This window comes from Perkinsus marinus (genome assembly GCF_000006405.1).
Source record: "Perkinsus marinus ATCC 50983 genomic scaffold scf_1104296962554, whole genome shotgun sequence".
Lineage (NCBI taxonomy): Eukaryota > Perkinsozoa > Perkinsida > Perkinsidae > Perkinsus > Perkinsus marinus.
Window position 1 is genome coordinate 51,416 of NW_003205389.1, and position 18,949 is coordinate 70,364.

An 18,949-nucleotide genomic window follows, 5' to 3' on the forward strand; every position below is an offset into this window, starting at 1 on the left:
TCTCCTCGGAAATCGTACGCGGGCGTACAACGTACCGAGTTGGCTATTTGTGCTCTCAGCGTATACTTTTTATTACTTATCTCACCACTTATAGCCTGGTCGGTGCCTTGCATGGTCGTCGAGAGTTCTCCTACTGACAATGGGCGACGTCAGCCGCCCGAAGATTCTCATGTTCGGAGGGGTAGGTTCAGCCTGGGTCCTCTGCTCATGCTCACGGATAGTGAGGCCAATACTCTAAGAAGTGCTACCTTGCGAAAGGCCACTGACTCCGAGCTGCCATCCAGCGATGCTCGTCCAAAAGTCCGTCGGGTGGGGAGGTTCGAGTGCGAAGCCGCTGACTCCTCCGATATCATCAAGAGGAGGAGGGTTGGGCGGTTCGATGTCGTCACTGTACCTTCTGCATGTACGGTCTCGAGGACCGACGATCCATCACAGATGGCTCTGGCAGTTCTCCGTCATGAACCCAGCACCTGAGCCTCTACTATATACTGCTATCATATGTGACAGTTTTTAACATATCTATTTACTGCCTGAGATGTGCTTACGATTGCGATCTCTAGCTAATGACTTCCGATGGCCCCTGTTACCTGCAGGTCGCGAGTACAGTTCTCTACAATATACTGTGCTCGCAAGGGAAGCTGGGAAGCTCATGACCTCTATTCTGTCGTCTGAGGCTTGTTTCTGTAGTCGGGTTGCTGTGTGCGACGAATTGTTTTTCTATCGAAGAATGTTCTGCCAAGGTCCATTTTCTTTACTTGGTTATGGTGTGTCTCTTTCGTCGCGCTGCTTTTGCATTCCTATTTGGATGTGATGGTCTCAAGTTTTCTTCAATTTTGGTGTATCTGTCTGTAGTACATCCGAGGACGGCGTCCTTATCACATTCCTTAGCGAGTACTGTACGACCGATTACTGCGTTAATATCAGTCCGATTTTGTTGTCTAAAGTATGTGTGGTGTTGAACTTAATCTATATGGGTGTACAGATGGTTTATTTGATGTATGTTATCACTACATGTCAGGGCCAGCATGAGCCCCTTCTGTGGATGAGCCAGTACGACTAACCTGTATGCTTGTTAGGGTATAGGGGTCTGTGGTGAAATCATCGTCACTGATCTGCTCAGGACAGTTAGGGTCTATAATGTAAGAGATAATTGAGGTAAAAGGACATTTCATTTACTCACGTGAGTACTTGGGGAAGAGTCGGCTAGTGAGATCATTGATTGCCGTAGGGATTTTGAAGTTGTAGGCTGTCTAGGTAGATGCTCTAGACAGGTGCATGAGTTCCATTGGCGATACTGTGGCACTACCAGTAGCAGGAGAGCTATGAGTGGTGACCGTTCCATTAAAATTCGCACATGATCGTTCCACGTGTTAATACTAACTGTCTCGTTACTCGCACTGTGTTTGGTTACCACAAGGAATCGTCATTGGTGTATGTTCTCTCACAGTTCACTTTGTACCGCACCTCTAGGTCCTCTAGTGCTCTCCTCAGTCGTAGAGCGCTGCCTATAGTAACCACCACTCGCACAACACTTCATTACAGCAACTCGGATTGCTGTTCACTTAAAACTGGGTAGTGGTCCGAAGCATGAACTGTCATCAACGAGAGTATTTGTTCAGGCGACCTTCCACCTACTACAGCGCACTTCTCGCTAGTATTGGCTTCTGAGTGTCGAGCCAACGGGGCCTACAGCGATCTAAATTATACCCTTCTATTATTCGCTCAGTGCTGTTGACAGTTTCTGAGCCATATTGACCTTTGAATAGTCCAGGAGTCCTTCCTTTGCAGTAGCAGCAGCAGGAGGTAGGATGGGTTCATGTCATGTAGTTTTTGTCCAACGTGCTATTCAGATCAAACAACCATCGAGATATGTCATTGGAGAAGAGAGGGAATCACCAAGCAGGTCCGTCCGAGGTCGAGACAAGTAAGGATTCTTTACATCTTCTCTAATCGAAGCATCTTCATGGTGACAGCTCGTCGTGTCACCAACTCGGTCAGCAGTGAGCCAAGTACTACTGGTAGCGGCAACAATGGTGTTACACCTGTCGAAGTGTCACCGCCGACTACTCGTTCGTGGGGCACCAAGAGTCAGAGAAGAGAGTGTGCTAGGATGGCAGAGATCTACAAACGCTGTAGCAGAGGTATGCCTATTGCTTGTCTCGAGATTCATATCGGTAGATGAAGCTGGCACGAAGAGTGTTGTTGAGTGGGACAGACCCCCAGTTGGCACCTACAACTGTTTGATATCTCCACGTGGACCTACACTGATCGCTGCCGGGAAAAGCGGTCGTTTCAGGGTGAGCAGTATGATTGGTTTCGAACATATTTTGGAGCATCGTTACATGTCAGATGGTCATCTGCGAGGCCCCCACTGGGGACAATGCTCATTCCCTTGCATTATACCTCAAGAGACGCTTTGGCGTTACAGAGCTTGTACGATTCGTCTAGGCGGCGGGGAATGAGGTTCACCTGTAGGTCCGGGTTTCAAGTGATAACGATGCTCGCTATCCTCGAGAGGCTTTCGAAGACCTCAGTATTGGCGTTCATGACCTGGTGAGTCTTTTCGTATTGTATCGCCTTGACTCGTTCACATCAGCCCTTTGCTGATGGATCTGCTCCACCCGACGATGTAGTGGAGGCCTTTCTTGAGATTCTTGACTCATCTTTATATCACAAGAGGAATATGGAGGACAACTGCTCTCCGCCGTGTGTAGCCATTCACTGCATTTCCGGGCTTGGGAGGTCCCCGGCTATGGTCGCATTGGGGCTCATCGAAAGGGAGAAGATGGAACCTTCCGAAGCCGTACGTGTATGCCTATATGAAACTAGTCGTTGTATCTCCACCTTAGATTTTCCTGGTCCGTAAGCTGCGTAACGCTAGATGCTTCACGAAGGAACAATCTGCTTACTTGCTTAACTACGTCCCGATGTAAGCAATCAACGCTCTTCAGTTACGGTAGAGGTGACGTTTGTTATCAGGCATAAGAAGAGGAATCAGCTTCTGGCTTGTCTGCGCTCCCTGTTCACTAGGAGACCAGTGAAGGGGTTGAGTGCCGAGGCAAGCCCTGGCATCAATCTGACCAGAGCGGATACCTCCGCATTGATCAGCCAATAGATCTGTCGATGCCACACGCACGGTCGTTAATGTTGTAGAAGTTGCCCAGAAGAAGTTGTTATGGAAATGACGACGAGTTAATGAGCGTTTAGCGTTGCGTAACAGTGGTCACTGGTGGAGGAAGTCATAAAATTATAATTTTTGCTGTTCCGTAATCTTGCAGCGTCAACTCGTCACAAATTGGCCCGCTCACGGGTTAGGGTAATATTGCGATTCACCTAGCCCGTGGGTAAGCCGTTATCTACCCTTTCCTGACAGTAGACGGATCCGCTGACTAGCGCTATATATCTCGTCTTCCCGCCATTCATGTGACTGTTAACTTGCTAAGACCTCGAGTCATATCAGTCTCATCTCGTTCCTATGACACGACGTTGTCACTATTTACTTGAGTAAACTGAGCCAAGGTGTTCTTAAGGATACCCACAGAGCTTTTGCTCAAGTTGATCGAAAGTGAGAGTGTTCATTCAAGTAGAAAGCTCAAACCTGTAAACTGCTCCCATTTCACACCCTCCCAACACGACAAATAACAGCATCAACAACATCATAAAGTTGAGTTATTATCAAAATGACTAGCATGCGAGTCCTTATACATAAGTTTAGAAGTCAACGGGGAGCAGTAGTTGCGTTGAAGGGATTATTACGGAAAGCTGTAACATATCTGCGCCAATCTATGCTCCACAACGAGAGCAGCACTGACCTTACTTATCAACATACTCAGTCACATCACATTTACCCTTACTGTATCTCCACTTCGAAGGGTTCAACGTCTTCATATGGTGGACACTGCAGATGAACAACGCCTCTATCATGAAAGCTCTACAACTGGTCCTCACGTGGATCTGGGCAGATCTTTAGCGGCGTTGGCTGTCGGAGCGAACTCGACTGCTGGGGCACTGCCATCCTTATCTGTGGCCTTCTGACAAGCCTTTCGTTTGAGTTGCTGAGCTCTGCACAATAGAGTGTTGCAACGTTGAGGGCCTATGGCTAGCCTGGTGACTATCTTCCGGGCTAATGCATCTCGCGTTCAGTCAGTTCTAGTCTAGAACGTTATTATACATATCAGAAAACCCATCATAGTTACTGACCACAGACTACGTCATCTACTGCATACCATATACACAGTACTACTCCGCCGATAGATTTCCGAACGGTGTTGTACGCCATAAACTCCTATGCAACCAAACGTTTGTAGCGTTAGTATCACTACCTGACGCCTATGAGCCAGCCTATCTCTTGCTGACTCGTCTCTGGTTCACTCAGCCGCTCAGCAGGGACTCTACCACGGTGCCTTATGACCTGTATCTCATAGGAGCCCTCATCCACCTTAGTTGTTTCCAACTGTCAACGACACAGCGTCAACTACACCATGTACACGATAATCTCACCCGTTCCTGCGGCGTTTGAACCTGGACCTTCTCAGCGACAGTAGTGACTACAGGGGGTAGAGGTCTGGTGTGGTTCATTTGGAAGGTCAGGTACGGTCGGCTGTGCCTAGAGGGAACGACTAGTCCGGAAGGGCGCAGGGGTGCGTCCCTTTATGTTGTGTTTTACCGCAGTTCTGTTGCAATCACTTCATTCCATATTTTCTCTTGTCGCACACGAGCCTTCTGATTGTAGAACGACTGGCTCTCGTCCGGCATTGATAGGAAGACGCGAAGGAGTGGTATTGGCGACACGGTCCAGAAATGAATCGTCACTGCGCCACAAAACTCGTAGCTGGAAAGTGCGCACTTTAGCCGCCGCTCGAAACCACACCTTCGACTCTTCCCTTCTCAGTTATAGTAAGTGTATCTTCACATGCTAACAAATATTTGTACCACTCCATCTGCAAATGTGTCTCAATTGTGATCAGTGGTACTTTGGAATAGCACTACATGACATACTGGGCAAATTCAGAAGGTAGTAGTGGGAGACGTGGCCTCACTAGTGGCGTATACAGGGAGCTGTAGACTGCGTTCACTATTCGATTCACCCGCTACTTTTGATGATCATCATAATCTTGCACTACCGTGCCCCCCCCCCCCCCCCTGAATGCACTTGTCTATGACCATGACAGCGTAGTAGTGCAGAAGAGCCTTAGCGTTATATAGGCTGCCGAACAGCGTATGAACTCTATTGTAGGAATCATATCAGCAGTGGACCCAAGGCTCGGAGCCGTCTCGAGAAGGATAAACGTAATAGGGAGGGGATTGCGTTATCGTCAACCACTCCTGCTGCTGATTTAACTTGAAAATGAAGGAGAAACGATTCAAAGCATGGTCGGGCCCTTTATTATAGTTGGTTCAATGCCTTCAGACCCCACACTTTTTCAAAGGCTACTGTGCTATTCAACCTCTGCCGTAGAAGAGGAAAGGATAGATTCCCGTAATCATCATACCACAATCGCGTCATTTCTTCAATTCAAGCTAGGTACTCACACGCGTAATAGAGCTTATGTAGTAGCTGAAGCCGATGGGTAATACAACTGGGAGGTCAATGACGTTTGACAGCCGCGTTTCTCAGTGTGCATCGTCGAGCCACTGGTTCCCATAGTGATAGAGGTAAAATCCAGGATCACCCCACCAAAGGAAGTAGTGCAAGGCCAGCTGAAGGGCAGCGACATCTGGAGCGAGAATGCAACTCATCCTACTACTCTCACTTCCACGGTGTGGGCACGACTGGGGTCTATGATCATACCGTCTCTTCAACATCTTCGGACTCGTCAGAGACTCTGGCAGCCAAGACTATAGGGAATCGGATGATGTATGGCCGCGACCGGTGGCGTCATGACCTCCCTCCGTGGTTCTATTCCGACATCGAGAAGCAACAGGCGACTATTGGCTCGCCTCCAAGGCATGGCCTTGTCTGGAGTGGTGGGGACTACCGGCATGAGATGGGTCTGCAGACCTACTCTGAGATGTATGACGACCCGTCATTCTACAGGAGTCGGTGGCCGCCGGACCTGCGTTCGTATAGGAGTAGTGTCGTGGACTATGAGGGTGCAGAGGGTGCTCATACCGCTCCTTCGTCAACTCTGCGGCGCTACAGTAGTGCCCAGAGGCCTAGTACTGCTCGCGTGGATCTATCGACTACCCCTAGCTTTGGAACACTGGTCGGGGAGACAGGTTCTCTGAAGTCGGGTCAAGCTAGTGACTGGTCTGTTCCTCCTTCTTATCGCCGTTCACTGCATCAAGGTATCCCTCCCCACTCCCAGCACGCGTCTGCACGGGCCTAATTCTATTGGGAACTATATTCCATATTACTACCACTGTCACAAGTAATTCCGTTCCCTATCATTTTTATGCTGTGTGTATTGGCGTTTCATCAGCCTCCTCCCACGGCTCGTGTTTGTAGTTGGCACTGATCAACGTAACGCTGTTATGTTGGTGGACGTGAACGCCATGTTGAGTATTGGTAGTGAGAGCACACCGTTTGCAGCAGCAGCACCATAATTATATTAAACACTACACAATGAGAGTCCTGTCCTATACTGTTAGAATCAGAGAGGTAATGGATTCGATGTCATGTCCATCAAGATTCACTTCCTTTCAATAGGGCACTTCCCACGACCTCTCGAATGTCGTGTATGATCACGGGATGATCATCGGTGTACTAGTTTATAGAGACCACATCCCAGTATCGTTGATTTCACCCGGCGTTGCCTCAGCCGTCAGTTCAGTGCCTATTCCACACCAGCTGGAGGGTGCCAGCCACTACCAGCCAACTATGAGTGTAACCATAGTAGCTACTAAGCGTAGTATCATCCAGCGTTGGGATCCCTAGTGCTCGAGTCACTCCGTGAAGTTGTTCACTTCCTTACATGCTGTTTATCATCAGTTTCTGACTGCCTCTACCTTCATGCTTTGGTATAGCCTTCCAATTTGCCTACTAGCGATGTATGTTGAGTTACTTCATCGAGACATTCTGCAACTTTCACAATCACTCCCACGAGAAGGATGCAAATACTTCTACAGGTACTTTAGGAGTAGCAAATACTCGTAGACTACGCGATAGCAGTAACAGCAACGCCCAGGTCGTCATTGTCCTTGAGTTGCGTTGTTCTCGTTCGTGCACTGAACAACTTGATACTCTAGACATGTTATTCTTCAAAACATCGGTTGAAGCTACTCCTCTAACACAACTCCTTCCAAGTACAAAGTCATCAAGTATTAACACAATAGGTCTCTAAGGCTCTCAAGGCTCGGTCAAACTCGACCAGCTCTTTCGCCTGGCCTTTTTCTCGAAGCCTCTTGTACTCCTCTATCGTATCGAATCTGACACCAATCGTATACAATTAGATGACGAACTGAAGACGCTACGTCTCGCCGGTGAACGGCTCTCGATACTTCCGTCGCTGTGATGGAGACAGCTCTACGGGGGAAGCCGACGGAGACGGAAATGCTGCACAGATGTCCGCACCGTTATGGAAGGACAACTGCTCAATCACTTCTCCCTTCCCTTTTGACGCACTGCGAAGATTCTTGATATGGTGATTGAGAATAGTGCTCACCTGTTGGTCCAACGAACTAGAGGTGTGGTCTCCCTGGCCTTCTTCTTAGCCTTCACAGCGGCACTCTGATGATGGCCCATCTTATCGAGTTCCCTTTCATAGCTGATATAGTCGATGAGTTGTCTCGTGTTCCATACTTCCACTTGGAGGGCCTCCTCAATGAGTTCATCCTGAGTGACATGAGAGTGAAGGGAGCCGTGGAGGTGGATAGTAATAGACTGCAAATTGACAATAGGAAAATACTGTTTCACAGCCGGTGCAGTAAACAATGGTAGTTGGCACAAAGCCAATTATCAATATGAAGAGATAAATGGCATGACGGATGAGTGAAATGAACAGTAGTAGCGACATACCACACTCCAACCAATTCAGCGATCGTCAACAGTAGTAGCGACATACCACACTCCAACCAATTCAGCGATCGTCAACAGTAGTAGCGACATACCACACTCCAACCAATTCAGCGATCGTCAACAGTAGTAGCGACATACCACACTCCAACCAATTCAGCGATCGTCAACAGTAGTAGCGACATACCACACTCCAACCAATTCAGCGATCGTCAACAGTAGTAGCGACATACCACACTCCAACCAACTCAGCGATCATGTACATGTCTTACATAGCTCGGCCACTTGTCCTTGGTCTTCTTCTTCTTGGTTTCCTTTCTACCCTTCCTCCGCTCCTCTTGACTATGCATCCTATCCGTTTCCCTAATACTAGAGTCCACCGTCTGGGCTCGGGTAGTATCTCTAGTGGTGACACCGCGGACGCCTCTGGAAGCCGATACCGGCCTGATCGATACAAATCCCACCGAATCAACGGAGCGATACGTTCGTACTCTTTATTCGATGTTTCCTCCCAGGACGGAGTACTTGTCGCCTCCTCGCTGCTTTTCCTTCCCCTTTTCTCTACAGCTGAGGCCTTCCGAGCCTTCTTCCGTTTGGGCTGTAGCGCCGGATCAACATATCTAGAATTGATCAAGTGGGTCCCCTGCCTAGAGGGTGGAGAATAATGTCGATCCCGAGTGGCTTATTTGAACCCTTCGATATTTGTATGAGAATTCAGCTGCTGCTTGCACAGTCTACAGTACATTACACAATGGAGCTGTGCTTACACTAGCTTCGCATTATCACTGCATTTTCTCGGCTACTTTAACTCTTCATCTGCTCTATCTCATTCACTATGAGCCCAATCTACTTATGTTGTGTTCTACTTCAACGAGACAGTGCACGCTCTCACAAAATACTCAGTCCTCCCACAGAAGTGCTATCTTTCCCGCAAACACGGTGTTGGAATAGGAATATATATTCGCTTTCCTCAGCTGAGCTCAGGAGTTCGCTTGATAATTATGGAAGTTCACATACGAATTTGGGTTAAAAATATACAGAAATCAATGAGAATTTCCCAAAATTCCCTTAAAATTTTCATATTTTTACCAACACAATGTAGTTGACCATGTGCAAATTTTCCTACTCTGCATGACTAGTAACCAAAGGCTTTCAGCACTTTGCATAAGTACTGAAATCCCAGTTTAATGGAAATATTCACCTACACCTCCCAGATGGGCTACTTGTTCGGTTTCCGTCTGCGTTTTAAACTATCATCACTCTCCTCCTCCTCATTGTTACCCCCCTCCTCCTCTACACCAGAGGTTGCCTCCGACATGCTAGATTCACCCACGTCCTAATACGATTCACCCATGCGATGCTTCGGAAGAGTTTTACAAGGTCATTTACTTGCCATTGCGCATCCTCCTCATCCTCAGAGTCGAACGAGATGCTGCTATCATCGGGATCCTCCTCCCACGTGTCGTGTAAATTCGAGCTCCAGAACTCATCATCCTTCAAAGCGGTAGCTGAAGGTCGCAGGTTCGTTCCCGGCACCCTACATTTATTCCTACCAGACTTCTGAATAACCACCCTTTTCTCTCTCTCATTCACATTCCAAGTGATCTCCTCGTCCCCTGAAGAGGACGACTCCTCCTCACTTGTACAATTCTCGGTCGCTGGTCGCCACTCAGCCATACAAAGGCCCACCTCATTAACCACCGTAACTCCCTGGGCAACGCAAGGGCTAGTCTCTCTGTGTGAATCGAGTGAAATGTTTGTGATCAACTTAGTAGTACAAAATTCAATCCCTTCCGAACCATAACGACCGAGAGAATCTACAGTGTCGTATTTTCTTCTTTGGTGGTGTTTTTCATCACTTTAGCGAGATAGGAAGTAGACTCAGTGGGCCGCGACGACGAGACAGTATCCTCCTTCCCTTCCTCCAATATGTACCGCGGGACAACCTAGTAGAAACGATTCCAACAACGTACTGCAGCCTCCCCATTCTATCGATATATTACTACCTGCCAATCGTCCTTCCCCACAAGAAGAGGGAATTCGTTCTCATCGTCCATCCTTGGTGGCGGCTTGCTCACTCGGGCGTCCAGTCCCTCGCTCTCTCCGCTTAGTTTCTGCAACAAGGAGCATGGTGATACAATTAGAGAGTTATCGATGCTCCTATTACCAGTAGAGTGTCTACTGTAGTATCCCAGTCTCGATCACTGCAGAGGTAGATGTCTTGAATGAGAGCCGAGTCCAATAGAGGGAACATCTCGAAAAGATCTGTTATTTCATCTTCAAGGCTGAAGAAAGAACGTAGTGGATTCCGATGGAGTCCATAGATGCAGTACTAGTAGTAGTAGTAGTAGTAGTAGTAGTAGTAGTAGTAGTAGTACCACTCAGCCTCCTCCCGCTCAATCTCCCGTGAGCGTTCCTGTTCATGGGCTTTACTCTCCTTAGCTGTTTCCTTCCAAACCTTCAAACAGCGGGATTCGAAATATCTAACACGCTCATGTAAAGTTCATTGTTAACAGGGTGAGGGCACTACTCCCGTTGAACTGGTGTGGCGTTAGGCTTAGCCCCCGGCATGTTTTCACAGTCATCCCATAAGTTCAGCCGGGGCTTGCGATTACTGGACGACTTCTTCTTCGGTCGGCCCGCAGCTGACAGATCAACCGGCAGTTGTCATGATTCGCTCTTGGGGGTATAGATGATGTAATAGAGTTTCACCCGTCATACGTGAAGTGGCGTAATACTCTGTGAAAACGCGATATTCACGGTATGCAGTAGTCGTGAAATATGTTTTTCACTAGTGTTTTTCATACCACGGGTAAAATACCAATGTTCTATCACAGACCTCTCAAATCTCCACACCGATGTCCAGGATATGCACGAGATCAATTCAGTTCTACGAAAGTCTCAGATCCCTGCGAGAAGTAAGTCAGAATATGCCATTTATGCTTTCCCAATACGTTGTTGAATACCCGAAGCCCTATTACCAATCCTAGACTGCTCTTCTTCGCGTTCAATTTCCTCCCATTCTTCTCCGTAATCGACTTGCGGCGAGCTTTCTTCCTCTTCCTCAGCAGCAGCAGCGGCAGCGGCACTCAACTGTACAGAGTTCTTCCGTGGAGAGGGCATCTTGATTGTTGCAAGACCTGTTCGGCTGAAGGGTTAATATAGAACATCCCTTTTTGAACTTTCTCGCCAGGATGACGGATGGAAACACGAGGATAGTTCCAGATTAGCGAAAATATAATGCAAAAAGTGAGTTATGATCTTAGGTCCTCAGCTTTTAGTTACTGCACTATAAGCTCTACCGACGTGATGTTACGTTGGTGTCTTCGGCAAACTGGCGAGCCTAACGGTCGTAGTAGCTGATTCATGACACTTTGGCCGAGTGGTTAAGGCGGCGGCCTGCTAAGCCGTTGGGCTCTGCCCGCGGGAGTTCGAATCTCCCAGGTGTCGTTTGCTGAACTGTGCGCAACATTCCGATATCGATACACATTGTGTATTATAGCTTGCTTTTCCTGATTAGAGCTGTTGATATTGCGAAATTGATCACATAGATGTCGCAGGATAGGTTGATTCACGAATCCAGGAGGAAGCCCTTGACCCACCCAAGTCATTGAGTGAAATATGGTGACGTAGGCGCGTATGTGTCTGTGAACATCGTTCGAGAAAGCTTCGCCTACTGTGCTACGCACTACACCTCAGGTCATGATCAATATCATCCGACATCCCTGGTACAGTCATTATCGTAATTGATTTCCAACTAGATGGGCAGCACTGCATCCTCAATAGCAGGCAGGCCGGAGGAAACGTGGCAGTGGACGGCAGTGTTGGTTAGTAACCTTATAAGCTTCATAGTGGGTGAGCATCTACATCGTCGTCGTACAACCATAGTAGCATCATATGCAGGGACCTTCATATGGTGGACTAGTCTAAGAAAGCTCATCCCATTCCACCCCCTTTATCGCTCAATGGGAACTGCCTTTGCCTGGGTCGCTGATGTCTGGAGGCTTCCTGGATACGCAGACAGTTTGCGCCTCAGTGTCGGTAGGTTGTTACTCCAATTCCAATCCTCTAGATATGTTGAGAATCCTAGTACGAAGCATCTACCCATAGGTACTACCGAGTTCGTGGCGGGGGCCCTCTGCATGGCATGCGGCTGGATCGGGGGGAGCCTATCAGAAGCATTGGTGATGATGATAGTGGTATCATTCGTAAGTTGGATTTCTAGAGTAATCAGGTGCTGTCGGGCCTCATCGCCATCATGTCGATTATGTCAGCAGCTAGCATGACACAGATAGGGAGAAGCATACGGGATATTCTCCCAAGCTCGGTATAGTAGGACTATTAATCTCATGAAGATCTCGAGCTGTTCAGGCTTTCAACGCTTTAGCTCTGATAGCGATCCTACTACGAGTCATAGCCCAATGGAAGGCCTATCCATGGTGGGTAGGTGGCGTCGTCATCGCCGACCTCTGCATGGCTGTTCTCGTGCTTGCCTGCTTCATGTAATACCCCAGCGGGAAGGCGGACAGTCATATCGAATTTGTGTGTGTTGGCGCCTTCAACAACAGTGGTCAGATACCATCGATTATCCCATGAAAATTCTGTCTTATGGTCGCCTATTTTCGGCCCGCAGGAGGAAGGCATAACAGATGGGGATATTCGGCATCCTTTATTGGCAACAGAACGGTAACTATAGCATGTCTTCGATCTCAGCAAAAACCATCCCGGTGCATAGTGTTCTTCCCCTTTGGACTGATACCGGCTGTTCCCTCTCAGTCGGCACTTCACCCCTGTGATTACCCCGAGTTCCTTTGCCGGCTCTGATCTCGATAATGCTGACGTCGGTGGGGCGACGACGAAAGTCCCCCAGTACTTCAACATCGCCACTCGTCCCCTCTAAGGCTGTGCTGATAAGCCTGCTCATCTAGTTATAATTAGGTGTGTTCTTGCTGATCAAGTTTCATGTGGAATATCTCTTTTTTATCGCGTTCGATCAATGCATTACCCCAGTTTTGTAGCGTTTAGTTCCACCGATGAATCCGAGAGAGGCGCCACCCTCTAGTGTGCAAGAGGACACACGACGTAGCCGAAAAGGGGAAGTACTCGAGACCGAGCTTCCAAGCCCTCGGCTAGACATAGGTGGGTTCATACAGGAAGAGAGGAGACGAGTTATATCATCTAATCCCCGCATCTACGCGATTCAATGTCGCGTACTTGCTTGTGATCATTTTGAAATGAATCTAGTAGACTCATGGGTCACCTAGTCCCAGACCGTTTTTAACCACGGGTTTCCAGCTTGTACATGGTGTGTACGTCGCTGACCGAATCACACGAATGAATCTAAGAGCTAGTCTCTCCTCCTCCTCCTCGTAATTACCATATCTATAGTGGTCGAGGAGGAGGCTCGTGGAAAAATTCCATGATATGAACAACACAAGTCGGTGAGATAATCATGTTCGTAGTCAAGTAACTGGGGCGACGCCCCTTACACAGCATAGTTCAGATATATCAATGAAGACCAAAAACAGGCAACAGCAGTAGTAGTAGTAGCACCAACAGACATTATGTCATCCTCAAAGGAGGCGCAGTGCTGGCTGCCTTAAGAAAACACCATGAAGGGTCGAGAATGAGGATAGTTACTATACACGCACGAACGTACTTTACTACAGGACTTTTTCCAGAGCCCATTGAGAGAATTCACAGCTCAGCGACGGCTGACCATGACGCTTAGCAGTTGACACAGGCTTGGGAACCTCCTTGTGAGATGGCCACTCTTCTTCTGGTCTCTGCATTACCACTGAGAGCTCTGTCAGTCTCCTCCTACTAGCCCCTGAGCTAGATAGGGCAGTTGATTGGCTGTCGATAGCACCAGCATCATCATCATCATCATCATCATCATCATCATCATCATCATAAGTAGTCGTTGGTAGAATTCGCCATTTCTTAGGAGACGGTCTCCAGTCTCTCTCATCATTCAAGCTGAGACTAGTCGGTCCAGTAGTAACCTCGTCGAAGCCGTAGTCGTCGTACTCGCACTCGACGGGGCTTCCTGCGCAGTCATCGGCTTGTGAATCGGTATAGCATATTGAAGCATTAAGATCCTTGAACAGGCCGTAGCAGACTGTAGTAGTGCTATGCACTGATGATGCCTTACAGTAGGAGCCATACTTTGAACTTGCGCATGTCGTTATCTTTGAACACAGCTCCGAACAAGTCTCGGCATGAACGCCCATAAAGGGTGAGATAATGGCGATGATCATGATGATGCTCGCAGTGAAGGGCAGCTTTGATGATGACGACGACTTGGTAACCATGTGAAAATATCGTTAGATTATAACTAGTGAACATGGTAACAGCTAGACCTTACTGGGTCTGTGTGCTGGAGCACGCTAGCGGCCATGGACCGATCGGGCAGGCTCTAGGTCAGTAGGAGATTGACACCAGGACACGGCGCTCAACGATATGTCATAATATAAGCACTATCATTGCTACTCATTGAGAATAGGCTGTTGTTGACAGCTCCAGATTTCTATACGGTTGCTTAGTGCGGCACCTAGTAGCGGCTCCACGTCACAGGAAGATTTTTTGGGGGAACTGCGTCATAGTAGATATGTGGAGCGAACAATCGGACACGCCTGGGCCTCGTCAGGTAATGGGAAAGATGCTGTTATGAATAAATTACAGAAGCTCGAAAGAAAGTCTCGGAAGTTAGAGGACAAGTTCCGGTGAGGCCTTCACGTCTCTGGGGTAGTCTTGAACTGGCTGCACATATGCGGCCTTGGTGCAGTCTGGGGATGACAGACGCGTTTGTCGCTATGCGAGACCTGTTCCGTTGTTGTATGGGAGTATATTACCATCTAGGTTTCGCTTGAGCGGGTTCGCCAGAAGAGAAAGTGCTAATAGGGACGCGGCGAACGATGCGCCAGAAGATGAGGTCAGTGACGGCCATAGGGATCCAACTAACCTTGTATCAGAAAAGTGACCAGAAAAAGACTTCGATGACTGATGAGGAATATCGACGGCGAATAAAAGAGTTGAGGTGATTGTCAGAGATGTCACGAATGCTGTGTGGGGTGATGATGGTCCAGGGGTATGCATGATACACTGGTGGCGTGTATGGAGTGTATCGAAACCAATACAACTAAGGTGCTACAAGACCAAGTAAGGGTAGATTCTAAACAGAGTTCAGGGGAGTGTGGTATCCAGGAAAAAGATCTCATGCGGGCCTTCCGAGCTCGAATGCAAGATGTAGCTCGAGAGCTCGAACACCAGAGGGAACTGAAGGGTGACTACTCGACGGAATTGCAAGCTCGGTAGGAAGACCATCTTGGTCTCTTCCTATGCTTTTCGCAGTATGGGTGAATATGCAAATGGTGAACTACGTGTGTTGGTAACAATAGCAGAAATTCTGATGAATTTTGAGAACGTTGTTGGTTTTTGTAATATCCTACACTGTGTGTGAATTTTCATAATGTAGCCTTGGAAACTCCTGAGGTCAGCTGAGGAAACCACACGTATATTGTTCCGACACTTGTCTGTCGTGGTCAGACATGACGAGATGTTGATGGACCTCCGGGCCAGTCGTGAACTTGCGCAGGTAAGTTCACGCCGTCGCCGCGTGTGCAGAGTCGACTCCTTCTCTCGGTAGTCGTTCGAGCGGAGGAATGAACAGCTTGAAGGGGAGAGAAAAGGGCTAGCGGAGGCTCTAGAGGCACAAGAAGATGATCGTTGGCGCTTACTCGAGGAACTGGTCGCTCCTTCACGCAAGAATGACGACCTGTCAAGGACTAGCCTCAGGTTGCCACTAAGCGGGAGTCTGCACGGTTAAAGGACATGATAGAACAGCAAGGGGAATCCTCTGGGACCAAGGCTGGTAGAGTGATGCTCGTGTACAGGGAACTATCGTTACTCTACCAGGCGCCCCTAAGGTGTCATCAGGATTACCGAGCTCTGGTACCAGTGGTGGCAGTAACGATGTGCTCCTCGAGAACAGTGGAGGGTCAGGAGGTAGATTAGTATTAATATCGAGAGATGCCTAGAAGGTGTTCCCAGACCGGGCCAACGCTGATATCGGCGGTGGCTCTACTGCTCGCTCAAGGATGACCAATTCAGCGTATGAGAGGGAGTTGAGATATCGTAAGACCATCGACGCGTTGAGAGATCGAATCAACAGTGATAAGTAATCGATTTGCTCATCTCACAATTTGATAATCGATCATAGGCTGTCGCTGAAGTATCTACGGGAAGCCATAGACCAGCAGCTGCGACAGCGATCGGAGATTGAAGTGGGAGGCATGCTGATACTAGTGATGCCTATAGTACTGCTACTGCTAGGTGTTCCTCCAGCAGTGCATTGATGACGTTAAGAACGAGATATCCCTCTATCAGAAGCAACAGTGTCAGAGGGCTACTGGTGACCAGAGGCTCTTCCCTGGGTACTCAGAAGAAGGTGAGGCTTTCGTTCAGAGGCTAACATTCTGTTATCCTTATATGATAGGTTCTCTGGGACTTGGGGATGCTACATCCATGACCGACAACATTGATACTGTCCATGACTGTAAGGCAACGCCTTGTGTTCTTGTTCCCAATGTCGCTGTAGTGGACCGGGAGCGGGCGTTGGAGCTGTTGCTGGGACAAGAGAGGATTGTGCAAGTCCTGCACCAGAAGGTGAGGGCCGAGAATCATCAAGTTGATTTGACGATTCCTCAGATTATGGAAGGCCGCGATCGCCATGATCGATCGATTTATGATAACCTTGTCCATGAGCCTAGTGGAAGCTTCCCATCGCAAGTAGATCTGACGGATTCGGACCCCCTGCCGTCCTGGTGGAACGATGACTCTGATGAACTGGGGAATCAATAGTGACCATGCCTGGTGCTCATCAAAGGTCGTGTCTAGTCTACTTGATCGTTGCGTTTTACGGAGTACTGTGAGTAAAGCCGGCTGAAGGGACTACTGCAATATTGAGGTAGTCGGTACCATCATCATCGATCAGCAGAAGTCATTGCACGGCCCAGCGGTGGAGCCTTTTGATCACTATGATGCGATATGTTATTCTTATCATCCTTTCCGATCCTAATTTCTCGAAATATTTCTGCTGAATGATGAGTGCATAATATGAAGGCATGGCCTTACCCCGCCAGGAGCACCATGTGCATCATTTCAAAGTACTGCATGGTTACTGGCTATTTTAGCGACACCTTCCATGCTAGTAGCTGTTGCTAGGATTGCGGGGACAACATTTCCTATCGGAACACGCTGATGTGATGATTTTATAGGTGCGACAACATTCATCATGCAAGCTCCCATGATGGTCACAGCCTTCCCTTCTCCCGTATTAGAAATCATACTACACTTTCTGAAATCGTTGAGGGTTAGCAGTGGCAGATTCCTCCTTTAGCCCAATGGCCTCGCAGCACTCCCTCTACAGACGATTCAACATAGCAGGGCCGCTGCTTAGAAGGCGTCCTTTGCTTCCCATGGTGCTGATGTAGATGAGCTCTCATAGTAGTCGTGACACGATAGGTACAGTTGTGGTCCAGAGAAGCTGCAGTGCGTGGTCTCATCTCGGAAGAGTTGCTCCCCCGCCTTCTACTCTGCAGTGGCCCGGATTATGCGGTAAGCTCTCTTTGTGTTCTAGTCTGCACGAAGGGTTCATTCCAGATCCGCGATGTGATCCGTGGTAGGCCAGTTAAGCTCCGAGACTCTTTGTCACTTCCAAATGCAGTAGACCCTCGACAACTCTTCCCTCGATTGGTATCAGCTATCACTCTATTCCTGTGTATTCACGTAGCCTTCTAGTCTTCTGGCTCCACTGGGGTGCAGCAGTACGTCCATTTCACTGTCTCGCGGGCTGGCATGGATTTACAAGGAGTCCTCGCGACTTTAGCTGGGCATTCGTGAGATATAAACTTCACCACGTAGAGGTCCGGCTAGTGCTGTTTCTATGTTAGATCAGACTCCCTTCAGTGGGGTCTGATTCACAACCCACACCGTTCATCCTTGTGTACTCAAGTTGTATCTTTACCGTTGGAGGAATGGATTCAGCACGTCCTTCCGCGATGGTCTTCTACTAGGGCTGCCATTACTAGTACCGTACTCAGAGCTCCTCCTGCAAAGTGATCATATTTATCCCCTCAGGATCTTCCACGAACCGGGGTGGCACTTTCGACATCGGCGACGTCGCTGTACAGAGTTTTCCAATAGATGCCTCGCTCTCCAACGGCTACCGTTACGAGCTAACATTACGCCCCGCGGTGTGGCACGACCCGCAGCTTTCAGACGAGTTCCAAACGACTCCTCAGGCGGGGGTATATGATATATCCAAAGCCTTTGAGAACGTGAGCATTCGGACATTCACAAAGGGTAAACTAATAGCAGTTTTTTTGCTATGAGTTTGCTTTGCGAGTCGCATATAAAACTCGGAGCAAAAAAATATAAATGCGCCTTGTAATGATGGACATGTTCCCCTATCCAACCATGGCGATGCATTGACTGTAATCTGATGTTGATCATTAGGGCGTATTCGTACCACCGCCAGAACCCCAAAAACCTCCGATTCGAGGATACAGTGGAGTTAAGCAAACGAGCTACAAGGAGTTCCCCTTCGTTGTAAGCGTCACCGTGTGTGGATAATCTCTCGTGGACTTCCCGTCTCAGAACTACTTCGACTTGCATGCTCTCGACTACCCTCGTTGTCGTGACCATCTTATTGGTTTGGCCGCTCTCACTGGCAACTTCCGTCAAGCAATTGGCTTTCTCTTCGCTCGTGGTTACGGCAACATCGACGATGCCTCGAGGGCTTTTGATGCGTATTGGGGGAAACCGCGCTGCTGAATGTTAATCCTGAGTATACTTCAGTTTTTCTCGAGGAGATTACGTCGTCTGTGCCACCCTACTGCCCGAGAGGTTCCACGCGGCATCCCAGGTTCTCCAGAGCCTCTCTGCCGGGGCAACCTGGAGGGAAGCATTCTTAGCATGCGAAGCCTCAGAGTA

The 18,949-nt window shown here is 48.5% G+C and overlaps 6 protein-coding genes and 1 non-coding gene across 7 annotated transcripts; 4 read left to right on the plus strand and 3 right to left on the minus strand.

Annotated features, from left to right (window-relative positions):
• Positions 1-1,963: 1,963 nt before the first annotated feature.
• On the plus strand, positions 1,964-3,115 carry Pmar_PMAR026248 (protein tyrosine phosphatase type IVA protein, putative; the record flags this gene model as incomplete). The annotated part of the gene is made up of 7 exons (XM_002771711.1): positions 1,964-2,132; positions 2,179-2,297; positions 2,350-2,433; positions 2,476-2,553; positions 2,597-2,803; positions 2,850-2,929; positions 2,980-3,115. 7 exons carry the CDS (start codon positions 1,964-1,966, stop codon positions 3,113-3,115), a joined length of 873 nt encoding a protein of 290 aa, XP_002771757.1.
• A 698-nt stretch (positions 3,116-3,813) lies between these two features.
• On the minus strand, positions 3,814-4,578 carry Pmar_PMAR026249 (hypothetical protein; the record flags this gene model as incomplete). The annotated part of the gene is made up of 4 exons (XM_002771712.1): positions 3,814-3,898; positions 3,949-4,062; positions 4,323-4,453; positions 4,501-4,578. 4 exons carry the CDS (start codon positions 4,576-4,578, stop codon positions 3,814-3,816), a joined length of 408 nt encoding a protein of 135 aa, XP_002771758.1.
• A 308-nt stretch (positions 4,579-4,886) lies between these two features.
• Pmar_PMAR026250 (hypothetical protein) lies at positions 4,887-6,394 on the plus strand. The gene is made up of 5 exons (XM_002771713.1): positions 4,887-5,014; positions 5,237-5,289; positions 5,411-5,479; positions 5,525-5,570; positions 5,618-6,394. Exons 1-5 carry the CDS (start codon positions 4,947-4,949, stop codon positions 6,327-6,329), a joined length of 948 nt encoding a protein of 315 aa, XP_002771759.1. The 5' UTR covers positions 4,887-4,946; the 3' UTR covers positions 6,330-6,394.
• Positions 6,395-7,256: 862 nt separating this feature from the next.
• Pmar_PMAR026251 (conserved hypothetical protein) lies at positions 7,257-10,525 on the minus strand (the record flags this gene model as incomplete). The annotated part of the gene is made up of 14 exons (XM_002771714.1): positions 7,257-7,368; positions 7,414-7,563; positions 7,605-7,774; positions 8,227-8,398; positions 8,446-8,574; positions 9,178-9,290; positions 9,344-9,462; positions 9,508-9,570; positions 9,595-9,689; positions 9,776-9,900; positions 9,961-10,068; positions 10,122-10,239; positions 10,336-10,437; positions 10,485-10,525. 14 exons carry the CDS (start codon positions 10,523-10,525, stop codon positions 7,257-7,259), a joined length of 1,617 nt encoding a protein of 538 aa, XP_002771760.1.
• Positions 10,526-10,891: 366 nt separating this feature from the next.
• Positions 10,892-11,077, minus strand: Pmar_PMAR026252 (hypothetical protein; the record flags this gene model as incomplete). Its single annotated transcript, XM_002771715.1, has 1 exon — positions 10,892-11,077. One exon carries the CDS (start codon positions 11,075-11,077, stop codon positions 10,892-10,894), a length of 186 nt encoding a protein of 61 aa, XP_002771761.1.
• Positions 11,078-11,322: 245 nt separating this feature from the next.
• On the plus strand, positions 11,323-11,404 carry Pmar_PMAR026253. Its single transcript has one exon. It is a non-coding gene; the product is annotated as a tRNA-Ser (tRNA).
• A 3,666-nt stretch (positions 11,405-15,070) lies between these two features.
• On the plus strand, positions 15,071-18,790 carry Pmar_PMAR026254 (hypothetical protein; the record flags this gene model as incomplete). Its single annotated transcript, XM_002771716.1, has 15 exons — positions 15,071-15,115; positions 15,161-15,267; positions 15,503-15,551; positions 15,603-15,704; positions 15,850-15,961; positions 16,007-16,133; positions 16,176-16,239; positions 16,289-16,403; positions 16,452-16,621; positions 16,664-16,744; positions 17,480-17,572; positions 17,618-17,636; positions 18,095-18,294; positions 18,473-18,565; positions 18,614-18,790. The coding sequence occupies 15 exons, from the start codon at positions 15,071-15,073 to the stop codon at positions 18,788-18,790; spliced, it is 1,554 nt and encodes a 517-aa protein (XP_002771762.1).
• Between the last annotated feature and the right edge of the window lie 159 nt (positions 18,791-18,949).